The 21,007-nt window shown below is 40.1% G+C and overlaps 1 protein-coding gene across 1 annotated transcript in view; it reads right to left on the reverse strand.

Annotated features, from left to right (window-relative positions):
• The window catches only part of EHD4 (EH domain containing 4), a 95,211-nt gene extending 74,541 nt beyond the window's left edge, over nucleotides 1–20,670 (reverse strand). The window contains exon 1 of the mRNA XM_059058055.2: nucleotides 20,295–20,670. Within this exon, the coding sequence (XP_058914038.1) occupies nucleotides 20,295–20,530 (236 nt within the window). The 5' untranslated portion in view covers nucleotides 20,531–20,670. The remainder of the gene's footprint in view (nucleotides 1–20,294) is intronic.
• Between the last annotated feature and the right edge of the window lie 337 nt (nucleotides 20,671–21,007).

Raw genomic sequence — 21,007 nt, forward strand, 5'->3', positions numbered from 1 at the left:
CGTCTAGAAGAAAATCAATAAGGCAACAGAGATCCTAAATGATACAGTAGAACAGTTAGACTTAACTGATATTTTCAGCACATTACGTCCCCCCAAAACAGAATACACATTCTTTTCAAGTGCACATGGAACATTCTCTAGGACTGACCACATACTAAGGCACAAAACTAACCTCAACGAATTTAAGAGTACAGAAATTATTTCAAGCATCTTCTCTGACCACAATGACATGAAACTAGGAATCAACCATGGGAAAAGAAATGAGAAAAAAATGACTACATGGAGACAGAACAACATGTTACTAAAAAAAACAATGGGTCAATGAAGAAATCAAAAAGGAAATTTTAAAAATACCTTGAGACAAATGACAATGAAAACACAGCCATACAAAATCTATGGGATACTGCAAAAGCAGTTCTTAGAGGGAAGTTCATAGTGATACAGGCCTTCCTCAAAAAAAAAGAAAAATCTCAAATAAACAACCTAAACTATCACCTAAAAGAATTAGAAGAAGAAGAACAAACAAAACCTAAAGTCAGCAGAAGGAAGGAAATAATAAAAATCAGGGAAGAAATAAAAAAATTGATATTTAAAAAACAATAGAAAAAGCCAATAAACCAAGAGCTGGTTCTTTGAAAGGGTAAACAAAATTGATAAACCTCTGGCCAGGCTCACCAAGAAAAGAGAGAGAACTCAAATAAACAAAATAAGAAATGAAAAAGGAGAAATCTCAGCTGATACTGGAGAAATACAAAACACCATAAGAGAATACCATGCACAATTATATACCAACAAATTTGACAACCTAGAAGAAATGGACAACTTTCTAGAAATATACAGCCCATCAAAAGTGAATCAAGAAGAAATAGATGATTTGAATAGACTGATCACTAAAAGTAAAATCGAATCTGTAATTAAAAAAAAAACTCCCTATAAACAAAAGTCCAAGACCAGGGACCTCCCTGGTGGCACAGTGGTTAAGGATCTGCCTGCCAATACATGGGACATGGGTTCAAGCTCTGGTCCAGGAAGATCCCACATGCCGTGGAGCGGCTGGGCCCGTGAGCCATGGCCGCTGAGCCTGCATGTCCAGAGCCTGTGCTCCGCAACGGGAGAGGCCACAACAGTGAGAGGCCCACGTACCGCAAAAAAAAAGGTCTACAAATAAAAAACGCTGGAGAGGGTATGGAGAAAAGGGAACCCTCCTATACTATTGGTAGGAGCGTAAGTTGGTACAGCCACTATGGAAAACAGTATGGCGGCTACTCAAAAAACTAAAAGTAGAATTACCATATGATCCAGCAATCCTACTCCTGGGCATATTCCTGGACAAAATTATAATTCAAAAAGATACATGCACCCCTATGTTAATAGCACCACTATTCACAATAGCCAAAACATGGAAACAACCTAAATGTCCACTGACAGATGAATGGATAAAGAAGATATGGTACATATATATAATGGAATACCACTCAGCCATAAAAAGAATGAAATAATGCCATTTTCAGCAACATGGATGCAACTAGACATTATTATACTAAGTGAAGTATGTCAAAAAGAGAAAGACAAATACCATATGATATCACTTATATGTGGAATCTAAAATATGGCACAAATGAACTTATCTACAAAACAGAAATAGACCTACAGACATAGAGATCAGACTTGTGGTTGCCAAGGGGGCGGTGTGGGGGAGGGATAGAGATGGACTGGGAGTTTGGGATTGGTAGATGCAAACTATTACATTTAGAATGGATAAACAACAATGTCCTACTGTATAACACAGGGAACTATAACCAATCTCCTGGGATAAACCAAAATAGAAAATAATGTATAGGATTATTCCATAAATAGGGTTAAAAAATTAAAAACCAAAAAAAGAATACTTTCAAAACAGATTTTACTTCGAAGTGGATTAAAGAGTTAAATATTTTTAAAAATCTATTTAAAAAAAGAAAATACAGGTGAATATTTTCTAAATCTTAGGATAAACAAGGATTTTCTAGGCATAAGAGAGATAAAAGACATCTTTTATGGAGGAAAACTATGCTAGATTTGACCACAAATGTTACATATTTCTGCACATCAAAAATTATCATAAAAATTAAAAAGGCAAACCTCAAACTGGAAAAAAAAACTTATAATAACTATGACAAAGGACTGACAACCATTATTGAGTAAAATATTTAAATATCTGCAAGATAAAGACTAATACTCCAAATAAAAATTGGTCCAAGTTCATATACAATTCACAAAGAAATACAGATGTTGGCTATATATTTTATGAGTTCAGCTTCACTAGTTAAAAAAAAAAAAGAAACTTTTTCCTATCATATTTATTTGTTTTTAATAGTAATACTTAGTTTAATCAATGGTTTAATGAAATAATAATCCTTATATTAGACTCCTTAATGGGAGTCTAATTTGAAATAACTTTTCTGAATAGGAATATATATACACACACATACACTCCTTTGTGTGTGTGTATATATATATAATATATATACAGCATATATATTATATATATATACACACACACACACACACACACACACACACATACATTTGTCAAGAGTATATATAGGGACTATAGGGACTTCCCGGGTTGCGCAGTGGTTAAGAATCCACCTGCCAATGCAGGGGTCACAGGTTCAAGCCCTGGTCTGGGAAGATCCCACATGCCACAGAGCACCTAAGCCCATGTGCCACAACAACTGAGCCTGCACTCTAGAGCCCACGAGCCACAACTACTGAGCTTGCGCACGACTACTGAAGCCTGAGTGCCTAGAGCCCATGCTCCACAACAAGAGAAGCCACCACGATAAGAAGCCCTTGCACTGCAACGAAAAGTAGCCTCTGCTTGCAACAACTAGAGAAAGCCTGTGTGCCTCAACCAAGACCCAACACAGCCAAAAATAAATAAATAAATTTATATTAAAAAAGAGTATATAGAAACTTGAAAAATATTCATAACTTTTGATGCAGTAATTCATGCTCAGACAGCTAATCTAAGAAAAAAGCTAAATATACTAAGATTTATAGCCAAGAATATTCATTGCAATATTAGGCATAACAGCATAAAATTAAAAACAATGTTCCTATAGAAATCAGTTGTATTTCTTTACAACTGTATTTGTATTTCTTTACAATAGCAATGAAATATCAGAAAGGGAATGTAAAATAAAATAACTTTCATGGTACTGGCACCAAAACAGAAATATAGGTCAATGGAACAGGATAGAAAGCCCAGAGATAAACCCACACACATATGGTCACCTTATCTTTGATAAAGGAGGCAAGAATATACAGTGGAGAAAAGACAGCCTCTTCAGTAAGTGGTGCTGGGAAAACTGGACAGCTACATGTAAAAGTATGAAATTAGAATACTCCCTAACACCATACACAAAAATAAACTCAAAATGGGTTAAAGACCTAAATGTAAGGCCAGACACTATCAAACTCTTAGAGGAAAACATAGGCAGAACACTCTATGACATACATCACAGCAAGATCCTTTTTGACCCACCTCCTAGAGAAATGGAAATAAAAACAAAAATAAACAAATGGGACCTAATGAAACTTAAAAGTTTTTGCACAGCAAAGGATACCATAATCAAGACCAAAAGACAACCCTCAGAATGGGAGAAAATAGTTGCAAATGAAGCAACTGACAAAGGATTAAACTCCAAAATTTACAAGCAGCTCATGCAGCTCAATATCAAAAAACCAAACAACCCAATCCAAAAATGGGCAGAAGACCTAAATAGACATTTCTCCAAAGAAGATATACAGATTGCCAACAAACACATGAAAGAATGCTCAACAGCATTAATCATTAGAGAAATGCAAATCAAAACTACAATGAGATATCATCTCACACAGGTCAGAATGGCCATCACCATAAATCACAATAAATGCTGGAGAGGGTGTGGAGAAAAGGGAACACTCTTGCACTGCTGGTGGGAATGTAAATTGATACAGCCACTATGGAGAACAGTATGGAGGTTCCTTAAGAAACTACAAATAGAACTACCATACGACCCCGCAATCCCACTACTGGGCATATACCCTGAGAAAACCATAATTCAAAAAGAGTTATGTACCAAAATGATCATTGCAGCTCTATTTACAATAGCCAGGACATGGAAGCAACCTAAGTGTCCATCATCGGATGAATGGATAAAGAAGATGTGGCACATATACACAATGGAATATTACTCAGCCATAAAAAGAAATGAAACTGAGTTATTTGTAGTGAGGTGGATGGACCTGGAGTCTGTCATACAGAGCAAGGTAAGTTAGAAAGAGAAAAAAAATACTGTATGCTAACACAAATATATGGAATCTAAGAAAAAAAAAGGTCATGAAGAAACTAGGGGTAAGACGGGAATGGAGACGCAGACCTACTAGAGAATGGACTTGAGGATGTGGGAAGGGGAAGGGTGGGCTTTGACGGGGTTGGGGGATGGCATGGACATGTATAGACTACCAGGTGTGGCGTGGATAGCTGGTGGGAGGCAGCCATGTGGCATGGAGGGATTGGCTCGGTGCTTTGTGACCACCTAGAGGGGTGGGATGGGGAGGGTGGGAGAGAGCGAGGCGTGGGAGGGAGGAGATGTGGGAGCATGTGTACGTGTATGGCTGATTCACTTTGTTGTAGAGTGGAAACTGACACACCATTGTGGAGCAACTGTACTCCAAAAAAGATGTTAAAAAAAAAAAAAAAACCTTTCAAAATCATTCCCCCCAAAATAAAATACTTAGGAATAAACCAGACCAAGGAGGTGAAAGACATCTGCTGAGAACTATAAAACATTAAAAAAGGAAACTGAAGATGATTCAAAGAAGTGGAAAGATATACAATGCTCTTGGATTGGAAGAACAAATATTGTTAAAATGGACATACTACCTGTGCAGATTTAATATGATCCCTATCAAATTACCCATGACATTTTTCACAGAACTAGAACAAATCCTAAAATTTATATGGAACCATAAAAGACCCAGAATTGCCAAAGCAATCTTGAATTGCCAAAAGCAATCTTGAAGAAAAAGAACAAAGCAGGAGTCATAACCCTTCTAGACTTCAGACAATACTAGAAAGCTACAGTAATCAAAACAGTGTGGTACTAGAACAAAAACAGAGTTAGGGGTCAATGGAACAGAATAAAGAGCCCAGAAATAAACCCAAACACCTACAGTCAATTAATCTTTGACAAAGGAGGCAAGAATATATAATGGGAAAAAGACAGTCTCTTCAGCAAGTGCTGTTGGTAAAGTTGGACAGCCGCATGTAAATCAAAGTTAGAACATACCCTCTCACCAAACACAAAAATAAACTCAAAATGACTTAAAGACTTAAACATAAGACATGACACCATAAAACTCCTAGAAGAGCACAGGCAAAAATTCTCTGATATATATTGTACCAGTGTTTTCTTAGGTCAGTCTCCCAAGGCCATAGAAATAAAAACAAAAATATACAAATGGGACCTAATCAAATTTATAAGCTTTTGCACAACAAAGGTAACCATAAAAAAACAAAAAGACAACCTACGGAATGGGAGAAAATATTTCCAAATGATGCAACTGACAAAGGCTTAATTTCCAAAATATACAAACATCTCATACAAATCAACAACAAAAAACAAACAACTCAATTGAAAAATGGACAGAACACTAAATAGACATTTCTCCAAAGAAGAAATACAAATGGCCAGTAGGCACATGAAAAGATTCTCAACATCACTGATTATTAGAGAAATGCAAATCAAAACTACATGAGGTACCACCTCACACCAGTCAGAATGGCCATCTTTAAAAACTCTACAAATAACAAATGCTGGACAGAATGCTGAGAAAAGGGAACACTTCTACACTGTTGGTGGGAATGTAAGTTGGTACAGCCACTGTGGAAAACAGTATGGTGGTTCCTCCGAAAACTAAGAATAGAATTACCATATGATCCAGCAATCCCTCTCCTGGGCATATTCCCAGACAAGACTTTAATCCAAAAAGATACACGCACTCCCATGTTCACAGCACCACTATTCACAATAGCTGAGACATGAAACAACCTAAATGTCCATCGACAGATGAATGGATAAAGAAGATGTGGTACATGTATACAACAGAATACTACTCAGCCAAAATGAAATAATGTTACTTGCAGCAACATGGATGCAGCTAAAGATTATCATACTAAGTGAAGTCAGAGAAAAGCAGATACCATATGATATCATTTATACGTGGAATCTAAAATATGACACAAATGAACCTATCTTCGAAACAGAAAGAGACTCACAGACATAGAGAACAGACTTATGGTTGCCAAGGGGGAGGGAGTTAGGGGAGGGATGGAGTGGGAGGTTGCAGTTAGCATATGTAAGGTATTATATATGGAATGGATAAACAACAAGGTCCTACTGTAAAGCACAGAGAACTATATTCAGTATCCTATGATAAACCATAATGGAAAAGAATATAAAAAATAATATATATATGTATAACTGAATCACTTTGCTGTACAGCAGAAATTAACACATTGTAACTGAAATGAAAACTACACTAGAAGGAATCAATAGCAGAATAACTGAGGCAGAAGAATGGATAAGTGACCTGGAAGATAGAATGGTGGAATTCACTGCTGTGGAACAGAATAAAAAACAAAGAATGAAAAGAAATGAAGACAGCCTAAGAGACCTCTGGGACAACAGTAAATGCAACAACATTCGCATTATAGGGGTCCCAGAAGGAGAAGAGAGACAAAGGACCAGAGAATATATTTGAAGAGATTATAGTCAAAAACTTCCCTAACATGGGAAAGGAAATAGCCACCTAAGTCCAGGAAGCGCAGCGAGTCCCATACAGGATAAACCCAAGGAGAAACATGCCAAGACATATAGTAATCAAATTGGCAAAAATTAAAGACAAAGAAAAATTATTGAAAGCAGCAAGGGAAAAACAACAAATAACATAGAAGGGAACTCCCATAAGGTTAACAGCTGATGTCTCAGCAGAAACTCTATAAGCCAGAAGGGAGTGGCATGATATATTTAAAGTGATGAAAGGGAAGAACCTACAACCAACACTACTCTACCCAGCAAGAATCTCATTCAGATTCGATGGAGAAATCAAAAGCTTTAGAGACAAGCAAAAGCTAAAAGAATTCAGCACCACCAAACTAGCTCTATCACAAATGCTAAAGGAACTTCTCTAAGTGGGAAACACAAGAGAAGAAAAGGACCTACAAAAACAAACACAAAACAATTAAGAAAATGGTCATAGGAACATACATATCAATAATTACCTTAAACGTGAATGGATTAAACACCCCAACCAAAAGACACAGGCTTGCTGAATGGATACAAAAACAACACCCATATATATGCTGTCTACAAGAGACCCACTTCAGACCTAGGGACACATACAGACTGAAAGTGAGGGGATGGAAAAAGATATGCCATGCAAATGGAAATCAAAAGAAAGCTGGAGTAGCTAGACTCATATCAGATAAAATAGACTTTAAAATAAAGAATGTTACAAGAGACAAGGAAGGACACTACATAATGATCAACAGATCAATCCAAGAAGAAAATATAACAATTATAAATGTATATGCACCCAACATAGGAGCACCTCAGTACATAAGGCAACTGCTAACATCTATAAAAGAGGAAATCGACAGTAACACAATAATAGTGGGGGACTTTAACACCTCACTTACACCAATGGACAGATCATCCATAATGAAAATAAATAAGGAAACAGAATTAAATGACACAATAGACCAGATAGATTTAATTGATATTTTTAGGACATTCCATCCCAAAACAGATTACACTTTCTTCTCAAGGGCGCACAGAACATTCTCCAAGATAGGTCACATCTTGGGTCACAAATCAAGCCTCAGTAAATTTAAGAAAATTGAAATCATATCGAGCATCTTTTCTGACCACAACGCTATGAGATTAGAAATGAATTACAAGGAAAAAAACGTAAAAAACACAGACAAATGAAGGCTAAAAATATGTTACTAAATAACCAAGACATCACTGAAGAAATCAAAAGGAAATCAAAAAATACTTAGAGACAAATGACAATGAAAACACGAAGATCCAAAACCTATGGGATGCAGCAAAAGCAGTTCTAAGAGGGAAGTTTATAGCAATACAAGCCTACCTCAAGAAACAAGAAAAATCTCAAGTAAACAATCTAAACTTACACCTAAAGGAACCAGAGAAAGAAGAACAAATGAAACCCAAAGTTAGAAGGAAAGAAATCATAAAGATCAGAGCAGAAATAAATGAAATAGAAACAAAGAAGACAATAGCAAAAATCAACAAAACTAAAAGCTGGCTCTTTGAGAAGATAAACAAAATTGATAAACCATTAGCCAGACTCATCAAGAAAAAGAGGGAGAGGACTCAAATCAATAAAATTAGAAATGAAAAAGAAGAAGTTACAACAGACACCACAGAAATACAAAGCATCCTAAGAGACTACTACAAGCAACTCTATGCCAATAAAATGGACAACCTGGAAGAAATGGACAAACTCTTAGAAAGGTATGACCTTCCAACACTGAACCAGGAAGAAACAGAAAATATGAACAGACCATTCACAAGTAATGAAATTGAAACTGTGATTAAAAATCTTCCAACAAACGAAAGTCCAGGACCAGATGGCTTCACAGGTGAATTCTATCAAACATTTAGAGAAGAGCTAACACCCATCCTTCTCAAACTCTTCCAAATAATTGCAGAGGAAGGAACACTCCCAAACTCATTCTATGAGGCCACCATCACCTTGATACCAAAACCAGACAAAGAGACTTCAAAAAAAGAAAATTACAGACCAATATCACTGATGAATATAGATGCAAAAATCTTCAACAAAATACCAGCAAATAGAATCCAACAACACATTAAAAGGATCATACACCATGATCAAGTGAGATTTATCCCAGGGACGCAAGGATTCTTCAATATACGCAAATCAATCAATGTGATACACCATATTACACAAACTGAAGAATAAAAACCATATGATCCTCTCAATAGATGCAGAAAAAGCTTTTGACAAAATTCAACACCCATTTATGATAAAAACTCTCCAGAAAGTGGGCACAGAGGGAACCTACTTCAACATAATAAAGGCTATATACGACAAACCCACAGCAACCATCATTGTCAATGGTGAAAAACTGAAAGCATTTCCTCTAAAGTCAGGAACGAGACAAGGATGTCCACTCTCACCACTATTATTCAAGATGGCATTGGAAGTCCTAGCCAAGGCAATCAGACAAGAAAAAGAAATAAAAGGAATACAAATTGGAAAAGAAGAAGTAAAACTGTCACTGTTTTCAGATGACATGATACTATACATAGAGAATCCTAAAAATGCCACCAGAAAACTAATAGAGCTAATCAATGAATTTGGTAAAGTTGCAGGATACAAAATTAATGCACAGAAATCTCTTGCATTCCTATACACTAATGATGAAAAACCTGAAAGAGAAATTAAGGAAACACTCCCATTTACCATTGCAACAAAAAGAATAAAATACCTAGGAATAAACCTACCTAGGGAGACAAAAGACCTGTATGCAGAAAACTGTAAGACACTGATGAAAGAAATTAAAGATGATACCAACAGATGGAGAGATATGCCATGTTCTTGGATTCGAAGAATCAATATTGTGAAAATTACTATACTACTCAAAGCAATCTACAGATTCAATGCAATCCCGATCAAATTACCAATGGTATTTTTTACGGAACTAGAACAAATCATCTTAAAATTTGTATAGAGAAACAAAAGATCCCGAATAGACGAAGCAGTCTTGAAGGAAAAAAATGGAGCTGGAGGAATCAGACTCCCTGACTTCAGACTATACTACAAAGCTACAGTAATCAAGACAATATGGTACTGGCACAAAAACAGAAACATAGATCAATGGAACAAGATAGAAAGCCCAGAGATAAACCCACGCACCTATGATCAACTAATCTATGACAAAGGAGGTAAAGATATACAATGGAGAAAAGACAGTCTCTTCCATAAATGGTGCTGGGAAAACTGGACAGCTACATTTAAAAGAATGAAATTAGAATGCTCCATAACACCATACACAAAAATAAACTCAAAATGGATTCGAGACCTAAATGTAAGACCAGACACTATAAAACTCTAAGAGGAAAACATAGGAAGAACACTCTTTGACATAAATCACAGCAAGATCTTTTTTGATCCACCTCCTAGAGTACTAGAAATAAAAACAAGAATAAACAAATGGGACCTAATGAAATTTCAAAGCTTTTGCACAGCAAAGGAAACCATCAAGAAGACGAAAAGACAACTCTCAGAATGGGAGAAAATATTTGCAAACGAATCAAAAGACAAAGGATTAAACTCCAAAATATATAAACAGCTCATGTAGCTCAATATTAAAGAAACAACCCAATTCAAAAATGGGCAGAAGACCTAAATAGACATTTCTCCAAAGAAGACATACAGATGGCCAAGAAGCACATGAAAAGCTGCTCAACATCACTAATTATTAGAGAAATGCAAATCAAAACTACAATGAGGTATCACCTCACACCAGTTAGAATGGGCATCATCAGAAAATCTACAAACAACAAATGCTGGAGAGGGTGTGGAGAAAAGGGAACCCTCTTGCACTGTTGGTGGGAATGTAAATTGATACAGCCACTATGGAGAACAGTATGGAGGTTCCTTAAAAAACTTAAAATAGAATTACCATATGACCCAGCAATCCCACTACTGGGCATATACCCAGAGAAAACCATAATTCAAAAAGACACATGCACCCCAGTGTTCACTGCACCACTATTTACAATAGCCAGGTCATGGAAGCAACCTAAATGCCCATCGACAGACGAATGGATAAAGAAGATGTGGTACACATATACAATGGAATATTACTCAGCCATAAAAAGGAATGAAATTGAGTCATTTGTTGAGACATGGATGGATCTAGAGACTGTCATACAGAGTGAAGTAAGTCAGAACAAAAAAAACAAATATAGTATATTAACGCATGTATGTGGAATCTAGAAAAATGCTACAGATGAACCAGTTTGCAGGGTAGAAGTTGAGACACAGATGCAGAGAACAAATATATGGACACCAAGGGGGGAAAACCGCGGTGGGGTGGGGATGGTGGTGTGCTGAATTGGGCGATTGGGATTGACATGTATACACTGATGTGTATAAAATTGATGACTAATATGAACCTGCAGTATAAAAAACCAAACAAACCAAAAAAACAACTAATACTAAACTTTCTTTGGGTTATTTGTATGGAAATATGTTAATATAACTGTTTCAGACATTACATGAAATTTCTAAAAATCTTATATGTTCTGGTATAATGTTACATCATAATTCTACTTATTACTTTAAAAGGTATATCTCAGAAATAACTAAATTTCCTTGTCAATTACATTATTATGAACTTTCATCAAATCTTAAACTGTGGTCATTTTTAAGTCTTTTGTTATTTACAGACATTTCTGGGTGTACTCTGATGCTTTTGCAAATATGTTCCTGTAAAAAGGTTTCATCTTCAAGGAATTCATGGAAAAGACTGACAAGTACAGGTTTCTGGTAACTGACTATACTGCTGAACTGAATGAATAAGCATTTCAGAACTCTAATGGAAAACTGATGAATTCATAAAAGCGCTAACAAAAGATCAAGATAAAAAAATTAATTACATGGGGCTGAATGAACTGATGAGGATGATTATAATTTTTGTGACTTTCTGTTTGAATTGAAAAAAAAAGACCCAACACAGCCATAAATAAATAAATATTAAAAGAAAAAAAAAACTAACTGGATTTTCCAACTTGAATATTGGGATTGAAATAAAAACATATCAAAATAAAAAAAAAATAACACATTGTAAATCAACTATATTTCAATTAAAAATGGGAAAAATATTAAAAACAATGTTCCAAGCTTTACGATAGAATATGATGCAAACATCAGTTATTTTTGAAGATTACTTAATGACACGTGAAAAAATTCATCATATCGTATTAAGTGAAAAAGGCTGTTTATTAAATTGCATTTATTGCATAATCCCCAGTTTTGTAATCATGACTTCTATGTCTTCTTCTACGTCATCTGCTAAAAATGTGAACAGATGGAGCTTGGACCATATGCCATGGAAGGTCCACCACAGTGAGCCTCTCTCTTCAGGCTTGATGGTTCTAGTGTCATGATTCCATCAACTGAATCTTCATGTAGCAACAGCTCTCAAATGTTTCCTGGGGGAGGCTGCCTAAGAATCACCTTGAGACGTAGTTTATAAAAACAAAAACAGATTTCTCAGTCTCATCCACAGAGATTCCAATTCATAAGGTCTGGGATGAAGCCCTGGAATCTGTTTCAGAAGGTGTCCTGGTGATCCTGACCCACAGCCAGATCCAGGAACCACAGCTTTCTAGTTCACAATTTTCCAAGGTTTTGAAAAGTATATTGAATGCCTTTTAGAAGTAAGCTTCTAGATGTCACTTCTCCTAATCCTCGGGTACCGCTGCCCTTTGTCAGGTAGACGATGTAATGAGTGGATTAGAGGCCAACCTATGGCATCTCGCCGAGCTGACTGATGCCGCCAATGCCACACTCAACCTGGCCGGTACCACCCCGCCACCCCTCAGAATCCTTGCTCCAAGTCCTGCCTCCTCTTGGGCTTCTGAAATGCCAGCTGCTCCCCCTCCACGGGCCCCTTCCATCAACTTCTAACTCTGCTGAGGTCATGCTCATCAACCAAACTTCCAGAATGCCTGTGACCAGGGCACGAGTCCTCGCCTTTAGTGCCCAGCTGCTGAGAGTTTTCTATATTTGACGCTTCACCTCCCACTCATTCCTCAACCCTCTGCCACCTGGCTTCCATCACCATCACTTACTGACTCTTACCAAGGTCACCCTGGCTCCTGGTGTCTAATCCACTGGTTCCGTTTCCCCGAGGCAGCTGATGCTAACCACCCCGCCCTCTTTCCCTGGCTTTTGTGGGGGGTCGTCTGCTGTTTCACCTGTCTAGCGTCCATTTCCCCTATTTGATAGCCGTGCCCTGAGGAGATGCCTCTCCCCACCCTTAGTCCATGAGGTTTGGGGGCTGACCACCCCACTCCTGGCACGGGTACTTCATTCCCCTGGCTCGAGAGACTGGTGCAAGGATGGGCAGACGGCCAAAGGTGAGCCAATGAAACTCAAACCTGAGATTTTTCCGTGAAACTATGGGGAAAGGGGTTCTCTTTTTTCCTGCTGGGGTTGCTGAGCTGGCAGAATGTGAGTCTGGAATTAGAGAGGGTCTGCCCACCCCACGAGCAGCTGCCTGAGAAGGAAGCCAGCGTGAGGAAGGCAGCAGAGCTGAGCGAGTGAGTCCTGATGGCACCACGTGGGGTCCTAGGCCAGGCCTGAAGCCAGCACACCCTGATTCAAACAGTTTTGTGAGAAAAGGTATACCCTTTTTAAAAAAAAAAAAAAAAAAAAAAGATTTTATTTTTTAGAGCAGTTTTACATTCATAGCAAAATTGAGTGGAAAATACAGAGGTTTCCCATACACCCCCTGCCTTGACATATGCATCACCTCCCCCATTATCAACATCCCCCAATAGAGTGGTGCGCTTATTACAACTGATCAGCCCACCCTGACACAGCATTATCACCGAGAGTCCACAATTTACATTAGGTTTCACTCTTGGTGATGTACATTCTATGGGCTAAGGTATACCTTTTTCCTTAAGATTTTTTTAGTTGAAATGCTGTCACTTGCAACCAAAAGAGCCCTAAGATGGCTCTGAACCATCATCCTCCCCTGGCATTTCTCCACCTAACTGGTGACATTTTCCCCAGTGTCTCCACAAGCTCCTCTTCCTCTCATTCCAGACCCATACGTCTGACCCCTCACAGACTCTACACCTGGGTGTCCACTTACGCACAGGCTTAAATCTAAACTCGTAAGTATGCCCCTACTCTTCCTCCTCTTGTGTCCCCATCTCAGCGGATAGCTCAAACACCCACCCGGTTACCCAAACCTGGGCCTCATCATCGACACTTTCTCACTTTCCCTTCCCCGTCTCCTTGGGGCAGCGAATTCTGGCTCATTCCATAGGGTTCAGCTTTTAGGGACCTCAGGGAGGTCTTTTCCAATGTCCAAACCTGCAGGAAGGGTCCCTCCTATGCTCCCATACCACACTGTGCTTTAGTGTCACAGCTCTTGTCACCCAGAGCCCTCATGGCTTGATTCTTCTCCATAGTCTGTGATAGCTGGGCCCATTCCTGAAATCGATATAATTTGAGTAAAGAAACACTAGGCTGTGTAGGTATGATCTTATATTGTATATTGTAAATAAAGTCTATTCTTTGGTGAAAATTAAATATTTCAGTATTTTGGTGAGATCTGTAAAAGGCATGGTACTTGACACACAAGACTATATTTTCAGGGGTCCAGCACTTGAATGGGGGTGAGAAACACTCAACTGGACCCACAGTGTTTCCCTAAAGGAACTTTTTTTTTAAGATTATTTTTGATGTGGACCATTTAGTTTTGAAGTCTTTATTGAATTTGTTACAATATTGCTTCTGTTTTATGTTTTGGGTTTTTTTGGCCCCAAGGCATGTGGGATCTTAGCTCCCTGACCAGGGATCGAACCCGCACCCCCTGCATTGGATGGTGAAGTCTTAACCATTGGACCACCAACCAGACTGCCTCCTAGTGAGTGCCTTCACTTCTCTTTAATAACTGAGTCTAGAGCCTATCAAAGGAATGGAGCAGAGCTTTGTCCTTAAACAAAATCTATTTCCCCCCATTTTTGAAAACTGGGACATTTGTCTGCTTCCAATTTTCTGGTACTTTGCATATTCTTCATAATTTCTTACAAATCACCAAACACAGTTCTTTGAGCACAACTGCAAGTTTGTCCTATAAGGGCCTCCCATCTATCTATCCACCTGGGTATTTACTCGGTCTTGCCTGTGCCAGGCCCTGGAGAGCTCCTCACGGTCTGGGTTTGAGTCCCTCTCAAACATGGCTGGGCTACCTTTACCATCCCTGGAGCATTTTCTGAGAGAAAAGGAGGAAGCAAAATAATAGCTGAGTAGTTCTGCTTTCTGTTAATGTTACAGCAAGAGTTCCAAGCTGTGAGCCTATCACTTCCTGATTCTTTTCTTGATCTCATCATACCTAAAAAGGCTTTTTAAAATTGTCTGAGGCATTTTTGCCCTCTCAGCCCACTCACTCCAGCTTCTTAGTGCTTTGTACTGTCCATAAACCTTGTTTTCACCCTTGTGTGTGGAACCCCTGCTCCCTTTTCCCCTATTAATGCTATATTTAATATTTAAAGTTTTAAAACATAATTACTTTTTCAAGCATTTTATAGGAAAATATCATACCTTGATTTTACTAACTTGAGTGTTATGAAGAATGCACGTTTATACACTGACTAGACCATACAAGGGAAAAAAACGTAGGGACTGTGTGATGGCTATTTGTACTCCTTTTTTCTCGGGTCTACTCCTCAGTTTTCTGTCCTTGTGTTCTTTCAGCTTACTTCCACTTTTTTTTTCATTTGTTTTCTTTCTGGCATCCATTTTTATTTTAAATTATTGTTCACAAATGCAGAAATTACTTGACTAGCACTAACTGCAGAATTTATAGAAAGTAAATTAATCACAGGATGCTTAATAGTGAAAGACTGAATTGTTTTATATTTTTTATCGATATAATTCATATACCATAAAATTCATACTTTTAAAAGGCACAATTCTGTGGTTTTTAGTATACTCACAAAGTTGTGCAACTAATACCACTATCTAATTTCCGAACATTTTTATCACCCAAAAAGAAACGCTGTACCCATTAGAAGTCACTTCCTATTCTTTTTTGCAGTGTGGATATCCAGTTGTCCCACCACCATTTATTAAAAAGAATATTTTCCCCCATTGAATTGTCTTAGAACCCTTGAAAAAACAAATTTATCATAGATGTACGGGTTTATTTCTGGACTCTCAATTCTATTCAGTTGATCTATATGTTTATCTCTAGCTAGTATCACACTGTCTTGTTTGCTGTAGCTTTGTGGTAAGTTTTGAAATCAGAAGTATGAGAAATGTAATTTGTTTTTTCAAGATTGTTTTGGCTATTCTGGATCCCTTACATTTCCATGTGAATTTTAGGACCAGCTTGTCAATTTCTGTAAAGAAGGCAACTGGGATTGCCATGAATCTGCAGGTCTCTTTGAGTACTACTGTCATTCTAAAAATATTAAGTTTTCCAATCCATGAACATGGAATGTCTTTCCTTTTATTTTTTAAGACTTTAATTTCTTTCAACAAAGTTTTATAGTTTTCAGTGCATAAGTTTTACATTACTTTTTTTTTTTTTTGCGGTACACGGGCCTCTCACTGTTGGGGTCTCTCCTGTTGTGGAGCACAGGCTCTGGACACGCAGGCTCAGCGGCCATGGTTCACGGGCCCAGCCGCTCCGCGGCATATGGGATCTTCCCGGACGGGGGCACGAACCCTTGTCCCCTGCATCGGCAGGCGGACTCTCAACCACTGTGCCACCAGGGAAGCCCTACATTACTTTTGTTAAATTTATTCCTAAGTATTTTATTTTTTAAGGTGCTATTATAAATGGAATTTTCTTAATTTCATTTTCAGATTGTTCATTGCTAGTGTATAGAAGTATAACTGATTTTGTATATTAATCTTATATCCTGACATCTTGCTGAACTTGTTAGTTTTAAGAGTTTTTTTAAGGCTTTTCCTAAATCCTTAGGATTTTTCTATATACAGGATCATGTCCTCTGTGAATAGAGATGGTTTTACTTCTTCCTTTCCAATCTACATGCCTTCTGTTTCTTTTTCTTGACTAATTTCCTTGGTCTCTACCCTTTTAAAGCCTATAAGCTTCTTGAGTGACTCCCTTTTTTTTTTTCCTCATTAGAATAAATTTTTTGAGAGAACAGGACAGGGTGTGGGAGGAAGAGAGAAAGTGGAGCTCTTAAAAATCAGAAGTTGCAGTTGTGTGGTTTGAATGGATTTTTGGCGACCCTCACATCCTCTCAGTGAAAATGTCTTCCTTCATAGCACCTGGGCCCAGGGACTTTCTGGGGGAGTCTCTGAAATCTGTTTTCCTCAGGTTTTGGACATAAGCCTGGCTGAACCCAATATCCAGCCTTCCTTGGCTGTTAAAGAGTCTACCATGACATGGCCACTTCCCCCGTGCCCATCTCTTCTCCTTCTCTGGTCAGTTCTTTCTTGCTGGTCAGAGGCAGAGCACCAACAGTTCCTCCCATTGCATCCTCTGTCTTCTGAGAAATAAAACTGTCAACGAGACAATAGGCTGTTTGTTTCTACCTCCAAAAGACCTTGACAAATATCTCCTGAAGTTCTGGGCCAGCTTTGTCACCCATGTGAGGAGAGTCCACCACGACTCTCCTTCTATCTGTCCTCCTCTTCACACTTGAGTCCTTCATGGTGATCTTCCATGCAGGAGTGAGCACAACTTCTTGACACTCAGGTTCTCCATCCACCCCATTTAGGAGACTTCTTCATTAGAACATGGCACACACTTAATTTCTTCACTCTTGGTGAATGTCCTGGCTCATCATGTTTCAGTGGGGCTCTTAGTTCTTCCCAGTTATGGGACAAAAGGAAGAAAGAGTAAGGTTTCATCAAAGATGTGGAATGTACACCACAGCTCTTGCTGAGTGGCTTTACAAGGAGAGAAATCTCCCTCCATATCAGTGCAGGTTCTGTGTTACCAGTGACCTCTTGGGATATGCAGGAAGCCAGGTAGATAAGAATCTCTGACTATGCAGATAGGTGCACCCCATAGCCAAGTATGAGCTTCCAGTGCTCACTGGCTAGAAGCAAACCACCCAGGCACTGAGAAAAGACAGCCATGGATGCAGGCATGTTCCAGGAATGTCAGCACCATGGGCTAACACCTCTGGCCCCCAGTTCCAGTGCAGGACTCTAGAGGGCAGCTGCCCTTTTGTTTGGGGCTTTCCTCCCAGAAGCTACATCTTTTCCTTCTAGCTCCACTCTGAAACCAAACTCAGGTCTCTGGTGCTCACCGACTTTCCTGCCTACCCGGATTTTCTTCTACCCTGTCGACCTCACAGGTCCACTTTTGTGCCTGCTGCCTATCGACAAAGTCACTTTGTCATTATGGAAGTTCTCAAGAGCAAGTGACTTCCTGATAAGGTGACTCCTTCTTCACCCTGGTGTTGCACATGGAGCTCTAGTGCCTCCTGAGAAGTAGTTCATTTGGATGGAGTTGCCAGACCTCAAAATCCATCTTTAAACTATGCTTAGCTATTCCACAAAGCTCCCCCCAAATGATGAAACAGAAAAACAGTTAACTGAAAAAAAGATCGATTCATGTTCCTGTGGGTTTGTTCTCCTGCCTTTGGCTTGCTTACTATCCAGGCTGCGGAAGCAGAGAGAGGGCCACATCACATCCAGGTTGCCATAGTATCAACCGTGGCTTCCTAATCACACAATAAAGCTCTCATGGCAAGGACAGAAGGGAGGAACTACCCAGGGTGCTGTGAACATGCCACCGCTAATGTCTGAGACTATTATAAAAATGCTTACCTTCTTATCCTTTATTTTTATATTAAAAAAAAAAGTTCACCTACCACTCTTGTACCACTTGGTCATAATACTTCATTGTCCCATATACTTAAAAACTGGTTAGTATTACTGAGACCTTAAATGTATTGTGCCTCATCTTTCAAGGTATCAGTTACTGTAATATTTCTATGGTTCATTTTCAGTGTCTTAGGTGACATTTAATACTGTTTTCAGCTTACTAATAAGCACCAAATAGAGCAATTTAAAATTATTTTCTTCCATCTTCCTTCACATTCAATTTACTGCCTAAAACTATATTTCAATACAGTATATTTGTTTTGCTGAATTCATTCATAGTGTATCTGCAGGCCTATATTTTCTGTAGTGACAACTACTCTATTTGTGGGAACTATTTAGGTCACTGGAAGGGAGAAAAAGAGGTCACTACTTAATAGAAATGGCATGTATCCAAATACCGATGCAGTTTTCTGAACACCTGTTGAACATCAGTGATGAAGAGACTGTTACAATTTCCAAAACCCTGGATCAAACCCTTAAATGATTACTTTGTTTCAACTGACACAGTTTAACCCAGGAAAACAAGTCTCCTAACCAAAGAAAGTGAGTCTTAATACGCCAGCTGCTTTAAAAGTAAAATAGCCTCTTCAAAAAGCTATCTGTTACAATGTAAATGATTTCCCATCAAAAATCACTAGGAAGGAGCTATACGATTTGAATGCCAAGGCATGCACAGTAACTGTTTGCTTTTGGAGACACAGCGAGCATGACAATATTTTCAGATGTCAAAGGTGAGGGAGGAGGGACTGACCCACCTAAGAAATGGAAACTAACGAATAGTAATATGACACTCCCCCTTAGTTCCACTGGGCATCCGCTGGTGCGGCGGCTACACACAGCTAACTTCCTAACGCACGGTAAAAGGAGGCTGTGCAAGAGCTGAATGAAGGCGGCCTCTCTACGCTGTCACCCCGAACACTGTGGTGGAGGCGGCGTGCAAGGACCGCAAGGGAAGGGGGAGTGGGCAATACCCTCTACTGTTGTCATTCATTCATTCATTCATTCATTCATTCATTCTTTCTTTCTTTCATCCAACAAATAGTTATTCGCGGGGCACTGTGCTAGGGGCTTAACTTTCCAACTTTGACTCAATAACACATTCTGATACCCCACACCACTGTCTCCATTTCCAGCCGTAGCCCTCACTAGCTCATAAAGAAGGTGCTTATTATAACCTCGCTTTCCCTCCCTTCCCCGGGTTCCCAGGCTAGGGTGACAAGATAATGCCAGCCAGAGGAGTGCCTTTCCAAAAGCAAGAAAGGAGGGCTCGGAGTACGCAGACAGGGGCGGGAGGCGGTTTCGAGGACCCTCCTGGCCGCGTAGGGAGAGCCAGCCCCTACTTTGTCGGCCGCGTCCCGTGTGGGGCTTCAGACACCCGGGCACCGCGCTCGGACGGGGAACCTGAGGTCACTCCGATACTGGAGGAGGAAGCAACGGAGACGGGGTTCCTCCAGGGGGAAGTGGGCGCTGCAGGAAGCCCGAGGGAGGCGGGAGGCGGGTGACAACACGCACACACGTGGGGAGGACCGCCTCCACCTAGGTGGTGGGGACAGGTGCGCAGGCAGGGGTGAGGAGCGGGCGGGGAGGGTTACCTGATGAACGTGGTCTTGCCCGTGCTGTACTGGCCCACCAGCAGGATCATGGGCTTGTTCTCAAAGTCGGCGTCCTCCAGCGCGGGCGAGTGGAACTCGTGGAAGCGGTACGCCTCCTCCAGCGGCAGCACCTTGCGCAGGTAGAGCGAGCGCAGGCCGCCCGTCACCGTCTGCACGGCGTCCGCGCCGCCCGCTCGTTCGCGCCCGCCCGCCTGCCGCCCCAACCAGCTAAACATCCTGCCGCCGGTCCGCCCTTCCGCACCCTGCGCTCGCTCTCTCAGTGCAGGTCCAGCTACCCGTCCCCACTCCGGGCTCGACCCTCCCCAGCTCTCACTGAGCTGCCCAGGCCGCCCTAGCCACCGCCCGAGCTGGCCCCGCCTCGCGCCGTCTCAGCCAATCCCCAGTCGCGACGTCACGGGAGCTCGTTCACTATTCAGAAGAGCTCTCTCAAGTCCTTCCTCATTGGGCTGCTACCAGCGCGGGTGGAGGCGCCAACCAATGGACAGGAGGTTCTTAATGAATTATTGATGACGGAGCCCTTCTGGAGGACTGGGAGAGGAAGAGGGTGTTTCTCGAAACCACCAGCGCAGACCTGCCAACAGAGGAGCCCCGTTTGGTCTACCCGGCAGCACCTCTGGCCAGGTGGCGTCGGCTTCCGGGCAAATCTGAGTTGGTAGTAAAAGAGCCTCTGGAGGCTGCTTAGTCTCTGGGAA

This window comes from Kogia breviceps, chromosome 3 (assembly GCF_026419965.1).
Source record: "Kogia breviceps isolate mKogBre1 chromosome 3, mKogBre1 haplotype 1, whole genome shotgun sequence".
NCBI lineage: Eukaryota > Metazoa > Chordata > Mammalia > Artiodactyla > Physeteridae > Kogia > Kogia breviceps.